Here is a 23,949-nt window from a genome sequence, read left to right as displayed (position 1 = left end):
CGACGGCGTCGGCAGCGTCGCGCCGACGCGCCGCCACGGACCTTGGTAACCCGGCGGCGATCGAGATGGCGAAGGCGCGCGCGATGCAGGCCGCCCAGCAGGAGCGCCCGGTCGGCCTGCTGGAGACCGACCTCGACGAGGCCGTGATCAACACGAACTACGGCAACGGCACGACGACGACGGCGTCGACGCGCGCCGGTCAGACCGCTGCTGCTGCCGCCGCCGCCACCACCGCCGGCAAGAAGACCCGCAGCCTGCTCGACCTCAACCACACCTCGGCGGCGCCGCGGCCGCGGCCAGAGCACGCCCTCCACGTACCCCAGTCGCCCGTCGGCGCTTCGCACAGGAGCCCCCGCGACGACGCCGCCGCGTCCGCCATCCACCAGCGGCCCCACAAGTCCATGGAGTTCCTCCTCGACAAGGAGAACCTGCACTTCGTCAAGGTGAGTCGCGGCGTTCTTCTTCCCCGCGCCTTTCTATCTCTCCGTCTCGGCGGGCACGCTGGAAAGGTCGATCGACGTGTTCTCTTCCTTCGGCGAGAGTTCCACGGGGAGGGAGGCTCGTCTCGAGGGCACGTCGTGAAACCCGCGACGAAGGGAGACGCCGTCGGATCGATCTCGGCGCGAGAAAGACGACAAGGGGGAGGAAGCAAGCGTGTGTGAGATCCGATCGAGCGAGATGCTGCGGACGATCGACGGGACCCTCGTCGAGCGGTGGGATCCGTCCGGGAGTTCCGGAGGGGAAGTTAAGCAGCTGCGGGACCGAGGCGTGTCACGCTCCCGCTTTGGATCGGTTCGCACGCGACAGGTCGGGCGGAAGCGTCTCCGCGGCACGCATCGATCCAAACGTCTCTCGAAGTGCGTGTCGATTATCGATGCCACGTCGGGGAGGTTCGGCGGTTGGTGTACCCTTCCGAGGGTTTCCCTCGCGAGCCGGTCTCGAGAGAATCGTTCGAACGCGCCCTGTGCTGACGCGAAGCACGGTCTCGCGGAGCGCGAGGATCAATTGATCCTCCCCGACGTGGAGAGATCCGCGGACGGACGGAAGGACGATCCGCCGCGCAGCGCGCTTTTGATCGACGTGTTAATTAACCCGCGCTGCGTGTTCTTGACTGCGTCGTTGCGACGGGAATTAGCATTCATTTAATTAACGTCGCGCGTCGCGTGCGACCCGTCAATGTCACCTGCCGCCGATTCGGCGCGTGTGTGTGCGTGTGTCTCCTGTGCGTCCGACGCACGATTCCCTCCATTTCGCGCACAATGTCCTTCAACCAAGCCTGATCGGAAGACACCCGCTCCGATGGATTCCGGAGTAATTCTCCACGCGAATGCTATCTCAGCCTTTGAAAGTCGCTCTACCCCTCTGGCTTTCTCCCCGTCCTTCGATGGGAAGGCGAATTGCTTCCGAATCGCTTTGGAAAAACGATTCCGGCAACTAATTACGTAGAGTCGACGGCGACCACCGCGCGCGGTTCGACTCCGATCTTCGTTCCGATGCGCGGTCGTCCGCGCCTCGTCTCTGTGGTTTTGCGTCTACATCTCCCCGAACCCTCCCGACCCCAAGTACCTTAACGGACAAATCACCGTAACCGCGTTCTGCCGCTCTAATCTCGCCCTTCGGTAGGACGCCGCCGCGAGGGTGGCCTTGTGTATCGACAGGTTGGCTAAATTGAGTTTCGCTCGGCCGGACTCCTTTTAGTCGACGACGGATCGCCGATAACTTCCTTCGATTCTGCTTCTCTGTCTCTCTCTCTCTCTCTCTCACCCGGACTCTGTCGCCCTAGGTATATCGCGGCGAGGATCGATAGAGGCTCCTTCCGCGAGGTGCGACAACGAGTGCTGTAGAATCTCTCTTCCGCATTGGCGTAGTTTCCCCATAAACTCCTCCGTAGAGCACTTCTAAGGGGGCGACTCGAGCCCACGCGATCTTTCCTCGTCGACATCATCGGGAAATTGTCCATGTCCAATTGTCGAGTATCCTTTGACTCTTTAATCCGAGTCTTCCCATGCGTCTCGAGAGACGAGTCCCTTCTTCTACCGCGAAATTCTATTCCTTCGCGCGACTGAAAGAAAACTTGCAGCATTCTTTCGAGAACCGATTTTATTTATTTATTTATTCATTTGTATTCGTTTGTCACGGGAAATGATTCTTCTCTTTTGTATATAATGCTCGTGTTATAATGTTATGCGAAAAATAAGGATAGCAGCAATAATAATATAATATAATATTAAAATGTTGTAAGAGATATACAGAAAGCGAAACTGAAGAAAGAAAAACGAGAGGAAGAAGAGGACGTATAAGTAAAAAGGCAGACTGGTGAAGACTCGGTTAATTGCTTAATAATGAAACGCGTTTGTAAATGGGCAGACATATTGAACATGTTAAGCTAAGTAATGGAAAGAATTGCTAATTGTAGATATAGTTAAATAATTTGAATCTTTCATATAAAGTTCTCTGTCTTTTCTCGTGGACATCGTCTGAGCGATCTTCCGGATATATTAAATCCAGTAACTATTGATTTATATCATTTCTGTTCTCACGCTACTTTATTTCTTCTTATTGCGCAACTAAAGAGTCCTTTTTTCCCACGAATAAATGATCATAAGTGACTTCGCTAATTGCACGTTACGAACAACCGGAAAATCTCGATTTCGCGTTATTTTACACACGGGAAAAAAGAACTAGTCTTAAATGAAGAATAGACATTCTCGTACATAAGCAAGAATATTATAATCTTCGTAGAAGATTATTATCCTTTAATTGAGTCCAAGTTAACCCTGGCATCGATATGAATTCAATCGAGTCAAGATTAAAAGTCTCCTAGAAAGATTGTGATATTTTTGCTCACACATGAGAATATCTATTCTTGATTTAAGACCATATTTCTCTTTTCCGTGCACACTTGCCGTGACGTTAAAGAATAAATAGCAAAATAAATAAATGGATTTACTTAGACTCTCGAGCAGAGCCGTGTCGTTGATCGTCGCACATCGACGTCGTGAGTCGAAGTCGAGAGCAACTCGCGCCGAGCAGAGAGAAGAGACGCTCTTTCTCCCTCTATCTTTCCGTTCGTCCTGCTTTCTCCCCGACGATGGTTCTCGCGATGCTGGCGCGACTCTCTGTGTGTTACCCGTCCGCGAAAGATAGGAGGCATCGATCCCGCCGCATGTTGCACACGTGATATAATTATTGCCGCGGCAACCTCGTTCCGCGGGCATGTTCGTTCCACTCTCGCCCGACTTCGGTCCAGAGGATCGATTTTCCGTTTTGTCGGCCGGCCGCGATGTACAAACTTTGATATTATGCTAAATAAATGTTTGCCGTCTAACCTTTTCAGCGTTTATCGACGGCCGCGCGCTGTGTGATGATGCGCGTACACGTGTGTGTGTGCGCGACAAAAAAAAAACAAACAAAGCAGTCTCACGATATTTAAAATAATCCTTGAATGCTCGCGCGCGTAACGGGCGACACGTCGCGATCACCGCTCTGTTTGAAAACTAATCGAATGAGAGCGAAGTCAGTCGAACCAGACCGGTCTCTCTCCTTCTCTGTCGCACGCTCGTGCTTACTTTCGAGACGCCGTGTACGTGACCTAGCCGAGCGTAAGAGGAAGGTGGCTTTAATAAGGGTCGACGGTCATGGGGTTACGCTTCATAGGACGGTCTCCGCTGGATGATCGGCACACATCGTGGGAGCCGCGTCGATCATTCGTTCCGCGAGCCTCTTAAACGGACACGCGCGCGCGTAATGAAGATCGTTGACCCTGCGCTTCGGCCGGTTCACGCCCTTCCTTTTCACGCGTGCACACGTTTCGATCACCGCTCAATTAACGAGCTACGTGGTGGTCCCCCGGTGTGTACGGCTTTTCGCTCTGACACAGCCGCTGACGGAGCCTATTATTCGCGACGCTGCTGTTCCAGGGCGGACGTTCGTTCCGACACGCATCTCGTTGTCGGAGAAAATCGCGAGCGAATTTTCACGAGCGCGCGCCTCCGAGAAAGAGCGGGAGGAAAGAAGAGCGTGGGAGAGAAGACCGACTCGAGGATTCTTCTCCCCGGAGACGAGCTAAGAGTATTGCGGTGGATATGGTGTGGGGAGAATCGCGCCGACGGTATTTCCAATGCAACGACCTCTTTCGTTGAGCGGCCACTCGTGCCTCCCGAACGGCCGGGAAATTATTCGCACGCGTGCGAGAGCCTTTCCGCTTCTAATGGCGGCGACTCGCACCGAGGAGTCGTCGCGCATCGAGACGTTGCTTCACGGGACACCCGGTAGTCCCTCCTTTCTCCGACGCTCTGAAAATCAGGCCGTCCGCCCGATATCCCTCTTTATCTCGTCGCACTCGTCGCCCATCGTCGTCACCCTTCTTGTTCTATTTCCTCCCTTTCCGTGTATGCTCGTCTCTTCCCCCCCCCCTCTCTCTCTCTCTCTTTCTATCTTACGGTCTCTCTTTTTTTCTCTCCTTTCGTTCCCCTTTGGCCGAGCCTCTCGCCTCCTTCTGCCTGTCGTTACGTAAGGGAAAAAGACAGAGTGAACGCGGGGCGCCTTCCAAGAGGCAGGAATTCGAGGGTAGCGGGCGAAATCACGCGACAGGTCGATAACCTCTCGTGCACATTCTTCCGGAGCCGAGAGAGGGAAGGCTCGACAAAGTGTCGTCGACAAAGAAGACCACCCCGGAGAGGAAGTAGCGCGGCCGGCGGGGAAAATCCTTTGATCGTACTCGGCGCGAATATCTCCGGAGGAGACCGTCTCGACGACGCGGAACGCCGAAGTCGCCGTGACAACAGCGCGGACAGCAGCACTTTCCTTCCAGCCGGAAGTACACGAATTCAGGCTGAAGTACGCACTTATTGACCACTCGAGGAGTATTTTCCCGTCTCGCGTTGCGAGATAATCGATAACCGTTCAGATAAAAATACCACTTGAGCGTGGCACATCCCTCATTTGTCCGTCGAGGTATGCTATCCTTATTGCTGAAGAGGTAGCGATGAAGATACCCGAGATACCGAGGGGAAGAGGGGGTGAGGTCGCGAGTAATTCCGGAAAATTGGATCTCGTTGAGGGGAATTTCGTTCTTCACGGTCGAGATTTCTGCGAAAACTCCGCGGATTGGAGAAAATCGGAGTTTGACTTTCATATCGGAGAGTATAATCCGGAAAAAAAAAACGATGGAAATTCCTTCGAGTACTTCGTTTGCAGACGGCTGGGAAATTTCAAGAGCGATCAGACAGAAAGAGAGAGAGAAAGCGAGCGAAACGGAGCACCGATGAGAATAAATACATAGGGAGATCGTTTGCCCATCACCGTGGCGTAAAAGCGCCCAATTAGTCCGGATGTAGCGCGCGCGCGCAAGCTAATTTCCAGCAATCTGGAGTGCGAGGATTAGCGTGGAGATCCCGAACACGGTCCCGCGAATTTCTGGACCGCGCGCACTGCAAATATCAGAGTCCCGCGCGGTGTGTCCGTGGCTTCAACAATGCCCCCGCCCCCCCTCTCACTCATTGCCATCCGCCTGCTCTTCAGCTTCCTCCTCTCATCTCGCTTCTACCAGCGTGGCGTATTGATCGACGAACACCCAGCAGTCAGCTCGGCGGCCTATGTGCGTGTTCGCTCGTTCTATACGTGTGTTACGCTTCGTCGTTACGCTCGCGATACGCGCGTTTCCACCGACACACGCGCGCAGCATAACTGATCTCTTCTCATTCCGCTTGACGAATCCACCTCCGCCGCGACCGACACGCGAATCCGTGTCAGGTTGACCCACGCGAGTTCGAAGAGATGGTTTCGTTTTTATCCGGCTCGTTGTTGTGTTGTCCTCCCCCCCCCCTCCCCCTCCCTCCCCGTTTGGGATGCATCGCTCGATCCTGCCGCGGCAGTGTCGCATTAATAAACGAAGGAAGCCTGGATTACAGTTTTTGATGCTTGTGCCTGTAATGTTTTCAATGAGATAATTTAAGAGCTCAGTAACTGAAATCGGTTAGCTCCGTTTAAGGGGAGAATATTTGCTAAAAAAATATTTTTTTCAAACTGGCGTTATCAATAAAACCACCGTTGTTCAAAAATGTATCAATGACCTTGCGTATTTAAACGGTTTTCGTAAAAGAAAAAAAATTGCGCAACTTTGAGAAACAGTTTTGTGTTGATGCTGTATAATGTAAAAAGTTGAACTGACCGATTTTTTTACACAGGATTCTTAATTTTAGTCGTGCAATTCTCGTTTTTTTCCCCTCCTAATAGAACGTTTGACTTGGATCAAATAAATATTATTTTAAATATTATTCGAACGATAGCGCTTTTTCTTCTCGGTACAATATAAGCCATAGTCGTTGTTGTATCATTTTATTATTACGACGATTGTAATTGTTGCAACAAATTGCAAATCATTTTCGTTGCCAATACATTTGCATCAATTTAAAGATTTCCCGATAGACTCGGGGAACAACTTCCGGAGATTCATTCCGTACATTCGGAGGATTACTTCATCGGCGGAGCGTCGAGGTGACGGATGGCCTGTGATTTCAAATTTGACGTCGGTTGGGCCGCGAACGAATCTTTGCGACGCCCCGCGCCGTGGAGACGCTTGCGTATCGCGGCTGTAAAAACTATTAATCGCCGTGTGATTATTCTCGTCACGGATGATGTCGAGCCGGCAGGCATCCGCATTATGCAAAGTATTAAATCATCGACATAATTTCGAGCCGATCTTGCGAAGAGCGAGAGTCGGGAACCGGTATTTTTCTTCCTTTTTATTCCGCTCGACGTTGACCGTGACGCTCCGGCGTAGACGGTGAGGCGGTGCAACATAAATTCTTAATTAATATTTATTAGTCGTCGCGCGCGATCGCGCGTTGTACACGTCGTCATCGTCTTCTTCGTCTCGTCGTCATCGTTAATCCGCTACCTCAATTCGCCTTCCTGAATGGGAGCGAGCGAAATTAATCACTCGGCAAACAAAGCGCGGTGGATCCGGCAAATCCAGTCGAACATTGTTAACGTACACGTGCGCGCGTTTAGCGAATGTGTGCCGTTGCGTGCGCGCGATCGCGTGCACACCTGATAACTCGATTGTTGTTTCGTAATGCGAAAGCCGCGCGCCATTCGTCATCATTCGCCGCGGATGACGCGCCAAGCGACGCGTCGTTCGCGCGGATATACCTGTTAGCGAAATTGCTGTCCGCAAATTTCACGCAATTCGCTACGATTACGGCGCCCGGTCAATTTCGCGACGTTCGCTCACGAAACCGGACGAGCCTCGCGTAAATTGCCGCGAGGACGCTCCTCGTCGTTTCGCGCCACGGACTTCGGCCGTGTCACGTCGTTGTCGTCTTTCGACGTGATTCCACGTCAGCGGGAACATCCCGTCGACTTTGTCGATTTTCTAGTCCCCGAAATTTCCTAGTGGGAATAAGAGGAACCGCATTCGTGCGTCTTGGAACAAGGAAAGGATATTAAGGGGGTCACGGTAATGTCAATGAATCACGTGGAGTCGTTCGTTTGCATTGAATGAATATGCCACCGATCGATAGTAAGCAGGCTCGTTGGAATCGTCAAGAATCGACGACGCACGGAGCATCCTCGAGGCTAACGTCGAACTTTTTGTCGTCCTCTCGAAAAGAAAAAAAATTTACAATATCGAGGTACGGGTATTCCTCTTCTTCTTTAGATGCCTCATTTTTTTATCATCAAGATTGCCGATCAAATTAATTTGTAAAAAATTTTCTTGGGGAATTTGTTAATTTTTTTATTTATTTATTTATTCAAACAGAAAGATCTCCCCTTTGGTACACTGGATAATAATAAACAAAGTAAAGTACAAAAGGAGATCGGAAGAAGGTAGAGTGGAAATGAAGAGATTTAAATTAATTGAATTGATGAATTAAATAGTCAAGTTGATCCGAGCTGCCTGTCCGATTTCCACGTATGCTGCGGTGTACTTTCGACGGCCCGGTCGTTCGAATTTAAACCGGCGCTTCCGGTTTATTTGTGAAAACGCCGCGAATCGCGCCAGAACTATCTCGGCCTCGTCTCGTCGCGTCTCATCTCGCATCGGGGCTCGACATCGTGCCGCGCGTAGGTTCTCACAAATCGATTCGCAGTCTCACTCGGCACCTGTATGCACTCGTACACACGTCCCACACGCGTACTGTGTGCAGTTGGCATGTCGAGATCGAGAAAGGGTGCCTCGGCATTCCGCTAACTGTAACCGCATATCGGTATCATTATGTAAGCGTCGACGGTTTTAGAATGGCTTTGAAACCAGGTGAATTTAAATAGAAGGAATATATTTCTCCCTTCTTCTCTCTTTTTCTTTTTTTTCTTTTTTTTTTTTGTTGCGATTAGAATCAAGTCGCGAAAGAATGCTTTTGCAGAATTAGTAGCCTTTTTAGAATGAAAACGGCAGGCTCGTCCGTTTTTTTAAGCAGAGATAAGAATCAGAATTTGCATACGATTCTCCTTGTGAATTGGAAGTAGTTTATAATTTACATATATATACATATATACATACAGCACATATGTATGTAATTCATATGTTGATCAAGAACTTATCTAGAGTATGTATATGTATGTATGTATGCATGCATGTATATGTCCTAGATAAGTTTTTGATCAACGATGTAAACGAATAACTGCATATCGTCGTCGAAGAACGGCGAACAGTTGACCCTCCGTCAGTCGCCCTTGTGTCGCTCCCTTTCGCGTCCGTTGTATTTGACCCACTTTAGCACCCTATTTCGGGTGGCAGATCTTGGCACATAACAGAGGGGAAGCAACCACCAGCGCGAAGACTGGCTTTAATCCGCGTGACAGCTTGAAAGCGGATCGTTTCGACGCCGAGCTGCGCTCCGAAAGTCGGCATCCGGTAAAAAGTGAAGCGGCGATAAAAGCGAGCCTTTGAAACCACAATTTTTGCAGACTCCGCGCAAAGATACTTTCGCACGGGAAGGGAAGGCGAAGCCGATAAGTCGAGCGATCTTCCCGTCGGAAACTCTCGCGGTCAACCCGGTTCTCCCGTCGGCGAACTCCACCGATCCCCGCAAAAATCGCGGCGTCGATTACGTTAGATCCGCCGAGCGTCCAGCGAGGAAAGAAGGAGGCGGTTGCGTGAAACGTGTTAACACTCGGCGAGAGAGTCGAAGGCCGCGGAGTCGAGAATCCGCGACGTGTGGGCGCGCTCCTCGTGCCCACGTGTATCTACGACGGGTTGCGCCGCGCGCACAGTGTCGTGAACTTCGAGGGGCTCGTACACCGAGTTTCCCAATAAAGCCCGAACATTTGAATAATGGGAAAATGGCAACAAGAGCCTAAACACCATTTATTTTTTAATTGGCACTTAGGCTCTTGCTGCCATTTTCCTATTATTGATTGTCCATCGTCAGAGCCGTATTATGTCGTATTATTTTCCGTCATTCGAACATTTGCCAATTCAAAAATCTAAACTAATTTTCCCAATTTTTCGTCTGCACAATTGAAGCCGAAAATGATCGTGATGATGATTTCACTGTAATTATGCTACTATATAATTTCAACAAGGCTAATCATTTCTTCTCTCTCGGTATCAGATATCATATCGTATCACATACCCGTCACCGTATCCTCTGGTACGACAAGAACGATTGGAAGGACAAGCGCAACGAGGAGGAAAAGGCCACTAATGAAGAACTCGCTTGTTTGGTTTTAGATTCTCCGATCGGCAGTTTTCGCCTGATAAATGTCAAGGCTTTATTGAAGCTTCGTGAATCTACGCGCTCTCCTCGGCCTCGTCGCGAATTAACGTCGATTAAAGTTGCGATTATTAGCAACGCGAATGTGGAGACACGACAGCGTTTCCCCGATCCGATGCGAGGTCAACTTAGGATCCGCGAGGAAACGACCGGGTGAGCCGGAAAATCGCGAGAAGTGAATAAATGAAGTAGATCGATCGGCCAGTCGGTCGGTCGGCGAAGGGCAGAGATCATCGTCGCGAAATCTGGCCGTGATGCGCGCAACGAACGCGCGAGAACCTTCAGCTTCGTTTAAGGGAAGTTGCAAAACAAAGGTCGCGCACATGGTGCGCAGATCCACCGCGGGTTATTCCGCTCGCGTGCTAAAACGATGACGACTTCTCGTTCCCGCGAAGTCGAGTCCGCGCGATTTCGCACGCGGGTGTCGATGCGTGTGCATATGCGGACCACAGATACACACACAGACACATACCACAGACACGTGTGCGAGCTGCATACGCGAGCTGCATTAGCGAACCGCGACGCCTTCGCGCGAATGATATTTCAGCCGAGGCGGAAATTCAGAGGGCGAAAGTACGCGAGGCGAGGTGGAATTTAGTAATTAGGTAATTCAGTAACCAGCCATTAATTGGAGAGGGAAGACCCTCCAATTACTCTTTAGATTTCTTCGAGTGAAAAACACGTTCACGTTCGGAAAGTAGAGCGAATCGTGCGAAGTCAGGTGACTTTTCGCCTCGCGTAGAGTGAATTTTTACCATTCCGAATCCCGCGTCGGTCGAATGTTCTCGCTCGAAATTGAAGAGCGAATCTGACCCACTCCACCGTGATGAGAAACAAATTTATTCTAAAGATAGAGTATAAGACCGTGAGGAGCCAAGCGCGAATGTTTCCAGTGCCATTTGAATATTAATAATGTCATTATTAATATTAATTGTGAGAGGTCGAAATTGTTTATCGTTGTTGCGATCGAATTTTGTCGGGCAAACGAGCAGAGCCTTCCACGCATGAACCGAGCTTTGAATCCTAATAATATCCGTTATCAATCCTCCGAGTGGCACAACCAGGGTCATTAAGAATCAAATATTTCGCACTTTATTATTGACAAAACAGCTGTGTGGTCTTGATGTAGAAGGATAAATGACGTTCAGATAATTTCGGGACATTTTTTTCGACCAGTTCTAGGGAGGAGAAAAATCGAGAAAGACACGAGTGACCCTGATTGCTACTCCGAAGGTAATGGAAATATGTTGCCGCTCGGAGGGTTAATTTAAATCACCTACTAACTCTTACCGAATTGCTTACTAAATTAGAACGCGATTTAATGACTCTACTCATTACGTTGCGAAACCTACCGCCTCATGGCCTTACAATCCATCCTTTCCTTTCATCGGAGACTTACACTTTGAAATTTATTGTAATTGACTGAATCATTCGCTCGTATAAATTAAGGTTCCACGGTAAATTTGCTCTCGCGACTTCGGCTGGCGATATTTTCTTCGCTGCCGCTTCGAGTGAATCTTATTTCGAGAAGTTCACACGGCAATGCAATAAACTCGGTAGTCACTCTTTACAAAAAAAAAAAGAAAAATAAAAAAGACCTTTCAGTTACTCGGGCATGATCGATTCGCACTATTGATCTCGGCGGGAACGTACGCTTCCGAATGCGCGCGAAATGCAAGACGCGTTCGCGCGGTAGCTTCCACGTTATCGTTATCAGCTACTCGGCCCGGCCAGCTGCGGTGTAATTCATTTTCCCGGCACACTTCGTCGACATGTGTATCTACATATTCGTGGCTGTGTGTGTGTGTATGTGTGTGCAGCGCATTCGCAACGTTTCTACGATAAGAAATGCGCGCAGAAATTATTTACACGAAACGACACCGCCGCTCGTAGCGTTCCGAAGTTCGTCGCGCGGCCGGTCGCGTAAAAGTTCAGCAACTTCCGCCCGCGTGGATGCATTATTAAGGCCGGCAGCCTTCGAAAACAATCGCAATCGATGACGGTTAACAATGAATAGTGGTAAAAGGCGGCGACGCGGCGGCTTTCTTTTCCTCCTCGTGACTATAAACCGTTCGAACGCCTCTCCTCCGCTCCCCTCTTTATATACACGCATATGGACACGTGCACAGGATTGTTGCTATTATCCGAAAGATTATCGCGTGCGTGCTTGCGTGCGCGCATAACTTTTGACTCGTAATTAAAGCGGCTGTTAACGATTTCCCAAGAGCGCCCGCTCGAGCGCGATACTGCACGTAGCGTGATATTTTCCGAAGCTCGTGGAAAAGAGAAAAGAATTGTTAATCCGCTCGCTACTGGGATCGTTTCCCCCCAAACGGACATATATTTCGATACACCGAAGTAATATAATATATAATAATAAAATAATATATAACGTTAATAATGTAAATTGAATAACGTATATATATTGTCCGCATCGTGACTGATGTACGTTAAAGTTTGTTTCCTCACACGAGCATTTCGTCGGTACATAAAAGAGAGATCATCCGATGCTGAGAAAATTGTGGCGATATTCTGATAAATATTGCTATTTATTTTCTCTTTTATCCGAAAGAGAACGCAATCAGTCCGGAATTCCTTGTAGTAATGGGAAATCAATGATTGATCACCTTGATTAAAATGATGACGTGATGAGTGAATATTTCTTGAATTAATCATATTTTAAACATACCGTGCTCCTGCAACGGCATCACAAAGCATACATGAAATGTTTATATTACATGCTTATGTTATGTATTAAATGTACGCATACTATGTTCAGCGTTTCTGTCAATCTGGGTCGCTTCAAAATTCACTCGACGCGAGACATCGGCCTTTATATACCTGCGCTGATCGGCGGAATGGTCTTACCGATGTGGTATAATTACTCCGAGACAAGAAAAACTTTTGTTAATCTCGCCACGAGTTACGGTTGTTTTCGACGACGACGTATTTTAATGTCGCTCCGACGCAAAAAAAGCAAAACGGTAGACGGATTACCGATTTTACGCATCGTTATCCCGTTTCTGCGAACAGTCGATAAATAGCAGATCAATAACGCGCATACGGCTGGAAAATCCTAATAACCCAGTTACGTTGCTCGTTGACGATGCTTCTGCCGGTTGCTGCGCATATACGATGAACGGGGAATTTTCGCGATGATGTAATATTCTGCAATAACGCCCCGGCGTAAGGGTTGTTTAAGGTCGGAGGAATTTTCATTCATTTACGAGGAATTCGACGGCCGAGTGTCAAAAGGATTGAAGAATACCAACGTCGGTAATAAATATCGTGGTTTTCAAACGGAATTATATGATTTTAAGTTAATTGGTTCTAAATAAAAGAAATAATTAACAATATTAATGCATAAATCCTAATTATAAGTCGGTAAATTATATCGCTATTCGACTTTTTGCGCACCTGTGACTGGATGACGGCTTTGTTTTCATTACAATGTGTACTCTTTCGATATATCAGTGAACTAAATTCGACCGGAAATCGGGACTCGACCCATAAATGGGGCCGTTGCCTACGTCGAGAACCGAGGAAACCTGCGCCTGCGGTGTTTTGCCCACATCATCGCTCTCTCTCGAGAAAGTAATTAATCGCAACCGTCAACCTGCCTCTCATTGGCCGTTCACCTCTTAGCGACGGAACACCCGAGAGCCTTACTTAGCAAATTGTCGTTTTCACAACAATCTCGTCGAAGTCGGTGGGCTCAATATTTAACGAGATCGGCTTCACGGAGAAGTAAGTTGCTCGGAAATGTCATGGGCATTCCTAGATAGCGGGCGAAGCTCTCCGGGCGATATCGGCCGTACGCTCGCGGATGCAGCTGGAACAGGATGCATCGAGATGCACATGCACTTGCGCCGCGTGAGCGAGAGAGTGAGAAGCGCGGGGTCTTTGGCCGCCTAATGGCGGATGTGCTATGCCGCGTCTTTGACATGGCTTTCCCCCAATTCGCGTCAATTGACGACGACGACGATGACTGCGACGACTATTACGAGTACGCGACGACACGGTGAAGGAGAAGGCATCGGCCATAATTAAAATTAGCACCGCTGCATCCCTCCTCCCCCCGTCGACACTCGAGACACTCGTGCACACATGCACGTTACGCAATGTAACGCATTCGTACGCAACGCGGTGTCGAGCCTTCCACGCTGTTTTCCTTCGGATAAGGACACGGGAGCCTCGATCAGTCGATCTATGATGTCGCTTCGACCGCAGCTCGTCTTCTCTCTCTCTCTTTCTCTTTATTTCCGTTCGCGATTCGTCGCTTCGTGATCCGTTCGCCTCTATTTTATTGTCAGCCCGTTATCGTGACGCAAATGGTAAATGTGTAATCTTCGAATTCAGATAAAACCCTCAAAGGGTTCGCGAAAGAGCATCAGAGGGAGGATCTCGACGTATCTCGCAATTTGTGGGACTCGCGCGTCGAGATATTTCCCGACGGTAACGGGCGTTCCGTTTTATCAAAAATTTAGCGGCATGAAATCGATCCGGCGATGCCACCGACTCTCTCTCTCTTTCTCTCTTTCGCTGCATGCTTTTCCCATCCGCATTACGTAAACGCCCCCTCACATTTCCGCACACGAATCGCTTCTATCTCGCGTTCAGCCTTGGCCTCGTACTTTTGAAGCTTCCACCACCGCCGCCGTCGCCATTTCCATCAGCGTCCCTTTCGCAGACTCAGGAAATCGAGCGGAGAAAAATTCCGGTCACTTTTGCCGATTAAAATTTCTTCCCGATTTCAACGTTGCTCTAATAGAGAACGCCAACTTCTCGTCAGTCTGCCGGGAAGAAGGGGGGGAGGGGGGTCGGCTCGACTAGAGGAAATATTTATCGAAATGCACGCGGCACCTCTCGGTGCAAGGGAAATTCGAACGAGCCGCAACGCCTCGGAAAATATTTTCCTTGGGCCAGCGAGCGAGCGAGCGAGCGAGCACGCACGCACATGTGCGCGACGAACCACTCCCTCGCTCGATGACGAAGAGGACGGAACGTGGAAGCCATCCGTTGTGTTGCCTCCCGGCGTCCCGTTAGGCTAGCTGCGCGTGAAAATCACACGCACGTCCCGCACGCATCCGTTACGCGGCCCTCCCGCGCCATCGCGGCGAAGAAGTCGTCGGCACGCGGTGAGAAATATGATGAATCGAGCCGGTTCGCCAGCTCTCGAATGGGCGCCCCGTCGGAATTCTAATGAACGCGTCGGGATATTGCGTAAGCGTGAGGTTTCGTGGGCATCGATTTTCTCCCCTTCCCTTTCTTTTCTTTTTAATTAGGTTAAAGTAGAAACTGATGAAAGAGTCGATTAAGGATAGAGGAGCTTAGGCGGATGAACGGGGCTTTAACTGTGTGAGAAATGACGATCTGAAAGTAGAAGCGGATCGGCGAATAAAATGTAGCGTCGGTTCTCAGATCGGCGAGCGTCGGCGTCTTCTCGGGGGACACGCATCCTCCTCCTCCTCGATTATAGATCCGGTAGGGTCGCGAAACGAACCACACCCGGGTTCTCGCGCCCCTTCGCACGCACGAGATGACGACGGCCCTCGACCTCGTTAATAGCGCGGCGTGTCGAATTTCGGTCGAGTCGTCCGCGTCGTCGAGAAGCTGCGACGAGGACCTCGTGTCGACCTTGGCGCAGGTTTGTCCCTGAAACTTTCGCAAAAGCAGAATCGATGTCTCTCGCACTGCTTCGCACGTGTAACAACCCACCGTTCATCTGTCACCCGCACGCCACCGGGTGTCCCGAAAGTATCGCACTCACTCCTCCCGTCGGAGGACTCTGTTGTTCTCGCAAACAAGGAGGTGGTGGGATTGACGTTGAGGACGACATCCACCGGAAATTAGACGTAGTTGTGTGTGTGTGTGTGTGTGTGTGTGTAATTTAGACGTGTCGAGGATACGGACACGATAGATTTAGCGAGGGATTTTCCTCGCGTTAGTTCCGAGACCGAAATCTATCGTTCGCGTCTCGAAAGTTTCATCGATCTTTTCTCTGTTTAATCGACTCGATTTAATTTGGTTTCGTTTAATTTCAACGAATGGAAGAAATGTATTTAGTAGCTATATTCAAATTAAACATAGAAAACGTTATTATTCAAAACAGATCTATTTGAGATTCATTTAGATCGAAATTAATTATATTGTTAATTTCACGATTGCCATCGATTTCTTCGTTTTGGAAGTTGCACGAGCGTGCGGACATTTCTCTCTCGATTTCCGCCGCGACGATTCATTCCCACCGATTGATCCCACGCGACCGGCGAACGCTGAAGGACGCGAAAAACGTGCTTGTCGTTGCAGCCGCCGGAGAATGAGCTGCAGAAGGTGGGCGAGCGCGTGCCGAGCGAGCACGAACTCCGTGTGCAGCGGTCGTTGCAGCGGCTGAACGTGCCCGACTGGTACAAGAATTCGCCGGCAGCCCGCGACGGCTTCCGATTGAAGAGACACTCCGACGCGTCGCAGCACGGAGGGTGGCGCGCCCTCGGCTCCAAGACCACCTCCCTGTCGTCCCTCTCGTCGTCTTCCAACCGACAGCCGGCCGCAGGTAAGACGAGGAAAAAATGTTCACCTTTCACCGCGGCGAGAAGATTGAATCTCGCGAGGAAGGAGGAGATTCGGTTTTCGGATCGAAGAAATCGCGGCGAGAACCGGATTCTTGCATGTTGAAAAGAGAAAGATGCCACAACGTTCAAGTAATATTTACTCAATCCAAGTGAAACAGTTACTCCAATGCTCCGTGACAAATATTTACTAGAAATAGAAATATAATCTGCGATTGATATATGATACTGTAGATATATGTAGTCGCGATTATTTGCGACCGTAATTGCACAATGAAATAATTATATTCGGAAAGTGATTTTTTATAGAATCAACGCTACCGTACACAATGTTAATAATAATTATAGCGATAATCATAACTTTGTATTCATATTGCTGCTGCTACTTTCCCGTTGGAACAACAAAATTGACGTTGGAAGTGAATGTATGATTCTATGTGATATTAATTATCATTTTCTCTCTCTCTCTCTCTCTCTCTCCCCTCTCGGTGCACGATCGTACTGATTCCCGTCTCCGTTGTCGCAGGTGCCCTTCTGAGTCCCAGTCCCACGCCCCCCGTCTTCTCGAGATGGAGTACCAGCTTGCTCAACAGCGCCGGCAGTTCGCCCGCGAGTTCGGCCAGGTCGTCCTTCAACCACCGACAGCCCTACTTGGGCTGGCGTTCTCAGGAACGGCTGGCCAACCCGCGCACGCCGGCGGAACGTCTCGCTCAGGGTATACTTCCTCAGCTGCAGGCCGCGAACAAGGTAACCCATCCCTTCACGAGAACCAATCCCGGTTCCGAATTCACCTCTCGCCGCTCGTTTCTTGTGAATGCAAAATTCAGCGTGTACGGCAAGCAAACCTCGGTTTCCCCAACCGAATAGGGACCAGATGAAAACTCGATGACAAGAGGTGGCATCTCCTTGCCTCGTGACCGAGGACACTCGTGTGAACATTCAGCTGCGTTCAAACTCGGCCGAGTCAACCGAGCAGCAATTGACCGAACGGAAACCTCCTACAGGAACGAATCTTTCCGTCGCTGCCTCCGTCGCTACCGAGTTTTCGTCTCGTTCCTCCCTCAGACAAGGAAAAATATCGATACGCAAACACGGAGTTGTTTTTCCCAAAGTGGAAACGATTGACGTCAGCGCGCGCCCGTCGTGCATTCTCTCCCGCGCCGGTGCTCTCAGAATTCCGGCTCGTTTGCGAATCGATATCCGCGCGCGGGGATGCATGCGACGACGCGCTAGCCCGCGGATGTCTCGCATTATCGCGTTGACGCGCTCCCGCGAGGCGGTGTCACGCGGAGATTTCGGTGCTGAGACTTCCCTCCGGTGCCTCGAATCGCGACGCGGCACCGTGCGCGACCGTGCGTGACCCTCTCTCGCGAGACCCCCTTCGCATTCTCTTCCTCCACCTCCGCGCGAGCTCGCGAGTTTTGCGTCTCGCTCTTTGTGCGATTTATTTTTAATTTCCGCGGACGGAGGCGCGCAAGCGCTTCAGCCGCCTCGCTAAAGTTAGAATTTCTGGCATCAGAACGCTCGTCGCGTCGCCTTGTCGTCTCGCGCATCTTCCGCGGCTTCTCTCCTCCGCGGATGAACGCAAACATCTGTCCGTCCGTCTCTCTCGTCGCGGGTCGGCGATTCTTCCCAGCGACCCCCGTCGTACGAGGCCTCCTCTTTTCGCGACTCTCCCCGTTTCTCCGTGACCGCCTCTTCGAAGGGCGCATCCCGAACCTCGTTGTAACCGCCCGCTCGGGATTCCCACTGTCGAGCGTCCGGACTGTTCGGGACTCTATGCTTACTTCGCAGCAACAGCAGCAGCAACATCAGCAGCAGCAGACAACGAATCAGCAGCTGGAGGTGCGGAACTCGATAAAGGAGGTTACCTCGGCTATCGTGCACTACGTGCAGAGCGGCCAGGAGGTCGGCGGCGGCAGACTCTCGCCTCGACCTCGACCTGAGGATTGGGACGACAGGGGCGGAGCGAGGTCGACCAGCCCCCGAGGTGAGCACTAAACCATCCCCCGCCACAAAAAATATTACATCCCACCAACACCACAACCACCATCACCTTTGCTCTCCGCCACGAAGGTAATTTTGAGTTTTTCCTAGTTTTTTAATGTTCTTCTTCTTCTTCTTTTGTCGCCTCTGGTGTATCTTTTACTGCAAGCTACCTCTCTGTCTCCCTCTCCCTCTCTCTCTCTAGATTTATCTTTGTTTTTTCTCTCTCCCCCTGTCTATCTCCGTCTCTCTCTCTCTCTCTCTCTCTCTCTCTCTCTCTCTCTGCATCTCAGCTGGCTCTTCGCATCGCAGAGGTCAAAAACAGGTCGGTCTTTAAAACGTATTTTCTCTGTGTCGATGGTTCCCCCACATCAATGGAGCCTCATTAATCGGCTCTTCACGATAAATTCCTCTGTTTTTTTTTTCTCGTTCCTTCAACGTGTTCAAGAGTGTTGCATCGATCAAAGTATACCTTTCATTACCACATGTACATATATCTTCTCAGACTACGTATCGAGCCCAAAAAGAAATCTTCCACCGAAGCCGCACGATCATTATAACCGCTGTTGTAAATTTCGACGCCACGTCTTCCGGTTCGATCCCGAATTGATCGTTCGCGAAGTGTCGTCCGGGGTTGGGCTCTGTCTTGGATCAGACGCGAGATTTGGGGAAACCGCCGCGAAAGAAGGAAGAAAAAAAAGCGCCTCTGCTCGGGAGGCACGCGCGACCGCAGTTGTTCTCCGATGTGCGCGCGATCACCGCTGCTGAGAGGTGTCGGTACCGTGCAACGTCCGCGGAAAATGGTAACTCGTGCGAATTGTGATTCTCGTCGTCGGCCAGGTTGGCACCATCGCGACCTTCTCTCTCTCTTTTTCTCATTCATCGCAGACAGACAATCCCGATTCTGAGTGCGATTCCGAGTGTATCGCCGAGACGAAGCCGCTATTTCAACGGTCCCGCGGCCGTCGCCACCGAAATAGCTCACCCTGAAACCCGAACCGCCCCTCTCCCCTCGTCCTCCTCACCTTTCGTTCACTCGGCGGCCGAAGCGAAGAACCCGCCGCTCCTATCTCGCCGGTACGCGATCGGGCGATGTGAGAACGCAGATGAACGATGAGTCAAGGTAAAGGAAGCAGATATAAAAAAGAACGGAGGAACACCGGAAACACCTTGGCGCGCGCGCGAGTCGAGAGACTTACGTAAAGTAGTACTTGGCGATTGCGGACTTCCGCCCCGTCGATGGAAATCCGACGGGCTCGATTTCCCGTGGATACACGCCCGCTGTAACCGAATGGGGGAAGGGGGAGGGGGGATCGATGCGATGCCGCTATGACGTGCGATTGTTCGATCACGCTTCCGAGCACAATACTAATGTTGAAGTAACGGTGAAACTAACTCCGCTCTGCTTATTCACTCATCGTGCGATACTCGATCTACTAAAAAAAAAAGCTCTGTCTTTGTTTTTCTTTCCTCCTTCCTTAACGCTTCATTAACGCTACTTTTCGAGGCAGATTATGACGTATGCGTGTGTGTACATTTAATTATATACGTGTGATATTGCGGATATATTGTCTTCAGAGAGACGTGTTGTGTAAAAGTCGCGTTTTATATGTTGCATTAGTCGGTCTACTTGGGATTATATTTTTAGCTTCCTTTGTCATGCCGATAGCATCTCACAACGCCTCTACTTGAGGCGATTATGCGGTCAATAAAAATGGTTAATGCCCGCATCGTCGGAGGCTAATCGTCGGTAGAGCCTTAACGAGGGATTATAAATCCCCGCGCGGTGTTATATAACGCACGATAGAACGTCTATTTCTCTCTCTCTCTCTCTCTCTCTCTCTCTCTATTTTCTCTCGCTTCCACGGTGTCTCGTGCATACGTCACGGTTACTTAATCGGCTTACCCGCCCGCGGTAATTTCGCAAATGCATTGAAACTGCGATGTTTTTGCAACCGCGCAGCAAGAGCGTAGCAACGCGATTGGTTCCTGAGACACGTCTCTCGGAAATGGATCCTTCGATTGTGATCTCTCGATTCTCGCCGACCGTTCACTCGCTGGAGCATCCCAAATTTCGGAAGGGGAGGGAAAACTTCGGATTCCGCCCAAGGAAAGGATCCACGAAAAATATCGCGGGAGGGTTTTACTGTCATTATTATTAATATTATATTGCATCACCATATCGTCATTATTATTATTATTATCATTTGGAATATCTTGGAACACGAGATCGACGGCTCTTAAAAAGACCGACGAGAGGGGGTACCGTTCTCCACGGGGCGGAATTAGGGGAGAAGCGAAAAGAGCTTAGGAAAACCGGTAGAGAATACTCAGAACAGGCAGACGCCTCTCGGAGGGTGGTCGCTCGCGTGACCCCGGCGCTAATCGCTCGCATTTGTGTCGGCACCCCGAAGGGAGCGTGAAGCTGTGCTGGATGGAGAGCTCGTTCGTCGGTACGCGGCCAGTGGACTCGCCGGAGACGCCGATGAGCCTGGCGACCGAGGAGGCCGACTGCTGCGCCGGCTGCAACGCCACCGGCACCGAGTCCTGCAGCTGCCAGGACTCGGCGGCCTCCGGCCTCTATCTGGACCTGACGCCGAGCCGCGACGACCTGCGTCATCATCATCATCATCATCAGGCGTCCTCGGCCGGACCGTCGCCCACCTCGTCCGCTAATTACCACCATCACCAGCAGCAGCAGCATCATCATCATCATCAGCAACGTCACCAGCACCACCGTCAGCAACAACGTCATCACCGCGGTGAGTTGCTGCTCGCCTAGCGGACACGCGAACGATATCTCCGGCGACCCGCGCGCTACTTCCGGTCTACTCTATCTCTCTCTCTCTCTCTCTCTCTCTCTTTCTCTCTTCGCGTTCGCTGAAAGTGCGCGCGCGAGGGCTGACGAAGACGATCCGTCGTGTGCGCGCGAATACATATGTTTATATACATATATTTATAAATACGCCCCTCCCCCCGCTTCGGACTCGGAGAGAGTACGACGAATCTCGCGGTAGGACGTTGAATTGACGACTTGATGTAAATCGACGCGTAAACGACGACCAACGACGAACGCGCAGGTTCAGCGAGATCAGCGGATTTCGCGGAGTCTCTCCGGCGGTTCGAGCGGGGGAATCCGTTCGCAGGAGGAGACACGCGCGTAGAGGACGGTAGTTGTAGCGTATTTAACCTTATGGTAAGAGCATATCTCGATGCGCTTATGATAAGCGGCTGTCGTTAACTGATAAGCGCCTTCCGTCGACCACCGAGGAGGTCCGATTAGAGAGTAATCTTCCGCCGAGTAATTTCCCGAGTGACAGAGAATCGCCCACGAAGCCGTCGCGCTACGCTTCGCCCTACCCTCTCGCGGGGAAACCACCTTCCCCCCGTTCCCCTCTCCGTCTCCCCGTGCTGCCCTTTGCAAGGGCGACATCCGGCGGCGACGCTTTCATCTCGCTCAATGTAGGCACAGAATCCCCGTAGGCGCTTCGTTTAATCCTCTGTGTCTCTCTCTCTTTCTCTCTATTTCTCTCTCTCTCCGATCCGCGGGGGCTCTCCTCTACCATCGTCATCACGACGACGATTACAGCTCTCGTACGGCCGGGGTATAATCGATAATCGTTACCTCCGTGATGCGACGTTTCGTTTTCGTCAGCTCTCTCGTCGCAGGTGCGCCGCGACGAGACCCGGTCGAGCCGGGAAATTCGGCCGGTCGATTTGAGAATTCGCGACGTCGAGCATCGGTACGGCCGATCGCGCGCACATCACCGGCGCTCCCTCCTCGCGCTCGTTCGCTCGAAGGCTCATTCGCGAGCTCGGCGAAACAGCGACCGCGCCTCGATCCGTTCGAGAGAGCTTCCTTGTGCTCGAGAGTGCGACGCCGACTCGAAATCGGCGTTACTATCGGCGCGTCGGACGGAGCCGAAACGGAGATGATCTCGAGACGGTCGACGGCAAACTTCGCCCTGATGCGCTTCCTCGCCTCTCCTTTTCCGCCCGGAAAAGTTCAGCAATCGGAACTCGGAGACGTTCACGGGGTCGACGATGATGTTTCTCTCGCGCGATTCTCCGGGAGAACGGCCGAAAGAGAACGGCAGAAGCACTCTCGAGTCGCGTCTTCCGTCTTTTCCGCGAAAACTCTCAGCAAATGCTCCATTCCACGTTTGCATTCTCTCTTCTCTCGCCGTTTCATCTCTCGCTTCTCTGTTTCTCTCTCCCTCCCTCCGACCCTCCCTCCCTCTCTGTCTCTCTTTCTCTCACGCTCGACGTTTGCGTCGTGCGCGCGCGCGAGAGAGAAAGAAGAGAGAGAAGGAGGGTAGCAGAGAGGGAGAAAGGAAGAGAGCTCGCTGCGAGAATTTTGTAGTATATACTTTTTTTCTTACTTTGTTTACACGCGTCGACGACGCTCCCGCCGCTCCCCCCGCTGGTTAAGAGAACAATCGACAGGCGCTCCCGCTGTATTAATGCGAGGAATCACCCGATAATTAGATTCTAGGTTAATCTATCTCCACCACCACCACGTCCGCTCTTTCTCCCACCCGTCGCCTCCTCACAAATGTCAGTAGCTATCTTGCGTTCGTGTATGTTTATAGTAAAGCCCATAAAAACTTTATGTTGTTACACCTGTAGAGCCTGCGCCACGCAGGTGCGTACGTGTATCGATTAGGACTTATCAAGCGAGTCGCGTACAACTTTCATTATGTGTTGTGCAAACGCGTTGATATTATTATTATTACGATTATTGTCTTTAATTATTATTATTATTATTGATTATTATTATATTTTTCATTGTATTATTACTGTTATTATATTTTAGTTGACTTCAGAGCTCACAGAATCATCTGCGTCTATCTCCGCTCTCTCTCTCTCTCTCTCTCTATCTATCCCTCTCTCTATCCCTCCAAGTGCCTTAATGATCTTTATCTTGTAATTAGGATCAATAATATGCGCAGTGATATTCTTCAGCGGTAAATATCGATCGCACGAATCGTAACAAGGCAAAACAGAAGCGATGATATCGCGATGATTCTGCGTGCCCGGTGCTCTCTCCTATCTTTCTCTCTCTCACTATCTTCTCTCTCTTTCTCTCTCTCTCTCCATTTCGAACGGTTCCGTACTTATTGTCCGGACACGCCGACGATTACTTCTCTGTAGAGCGTAAACACCCTTGGCAAACAATAATAAATTATTGTCATCATCCTTTGTGTTCGCTCCGTTGAAGTTCTCCGTGCGTTCCTTGCGTCTCTTTTTCTCTCTGTCTCTGTCTTTCTAAATCTATCTCTTTCTTTCTCTCTTTCTCTCTCTTTCTCTCTCGATTGTCATTTTTTACTTTTTTTTGTTACATATTTTTCGCTATCTTGTGTGTGTGTGTGTGTTTCGTTTATTGTTAATTGTTACCGATTAATTGCGGCAAGATTTTTTTCATTGTACAGAGAGATATACCGGCACAGGTGAAACTTGTACATATTGTGTTCTTTGTGTATTTTTTTTGGAAGAGAAGCCGAAAATTTATTTATCCATCCATCGTAGCGGCGCTCTCGCGGTGAACGTCTCTTCGTTCACACTCCCGGTCACACGTTGTGCGTGTGTGTGTGTGCGCGTATACCACATTCTGCTTGCGTTCACGGTAAGTGCTGCAGGATCTCGGTCGCTTCGAATCAACTGGGGGGGGG

At 50.4% G+C, this 23,949-nt stretch overlaps 1 protein-coding gene across 1 annotated transcript in view; it reads left to right on the top strand.

Annotated features, from left to right (window-relative positions):
- LOC106748633 overlaps positions 1-23,949 on the top strand; it is a 57,156-nt gene that overhangs the window by 26,556 nt on the left and 6,651 nt on the right. The window contains exons 8-12 of the mRNA XM_014627343.1: positions 9-443; positions 16,032-16,275; positions 16,818-17,038; positions 18,086-18,281; positions 20,692-21,039. Of these exons, the coding sequence (XP_014482829.1) occupies positions 9-443; positions 16,032-16,275; positions 16,818-17,038; positions 18,086-18,281; positions 20,692-21,039 (1,444 nt within the window). The remainder of the gene's footprint in view (positions 1-8; positions 444-16,031; positions 16,276-16,817; positions 17,039-18,085; positions 18,282-20,691; positions 21,040-23,949) is intronic.

Source organism: Dinoponera quadriceps, unplaced genomic scaffold (assembly GCF_001313825.1).
Source record: "Dinoponera quadriceps isolate SergipeBrazil2010 unplaced genomic scaffold, ASM131382v1 scaffold2094, whole genome shotgun sequence".
NCBI lineage: Eukaryota > Metazoa > Arthropoda > Insecta > Hymenoptera > Formicidae > Dinoponera > Dinoponera quadriceps.
This window is presented reverse-complemented; position numbering and strand designations above follow the sequence as displayed.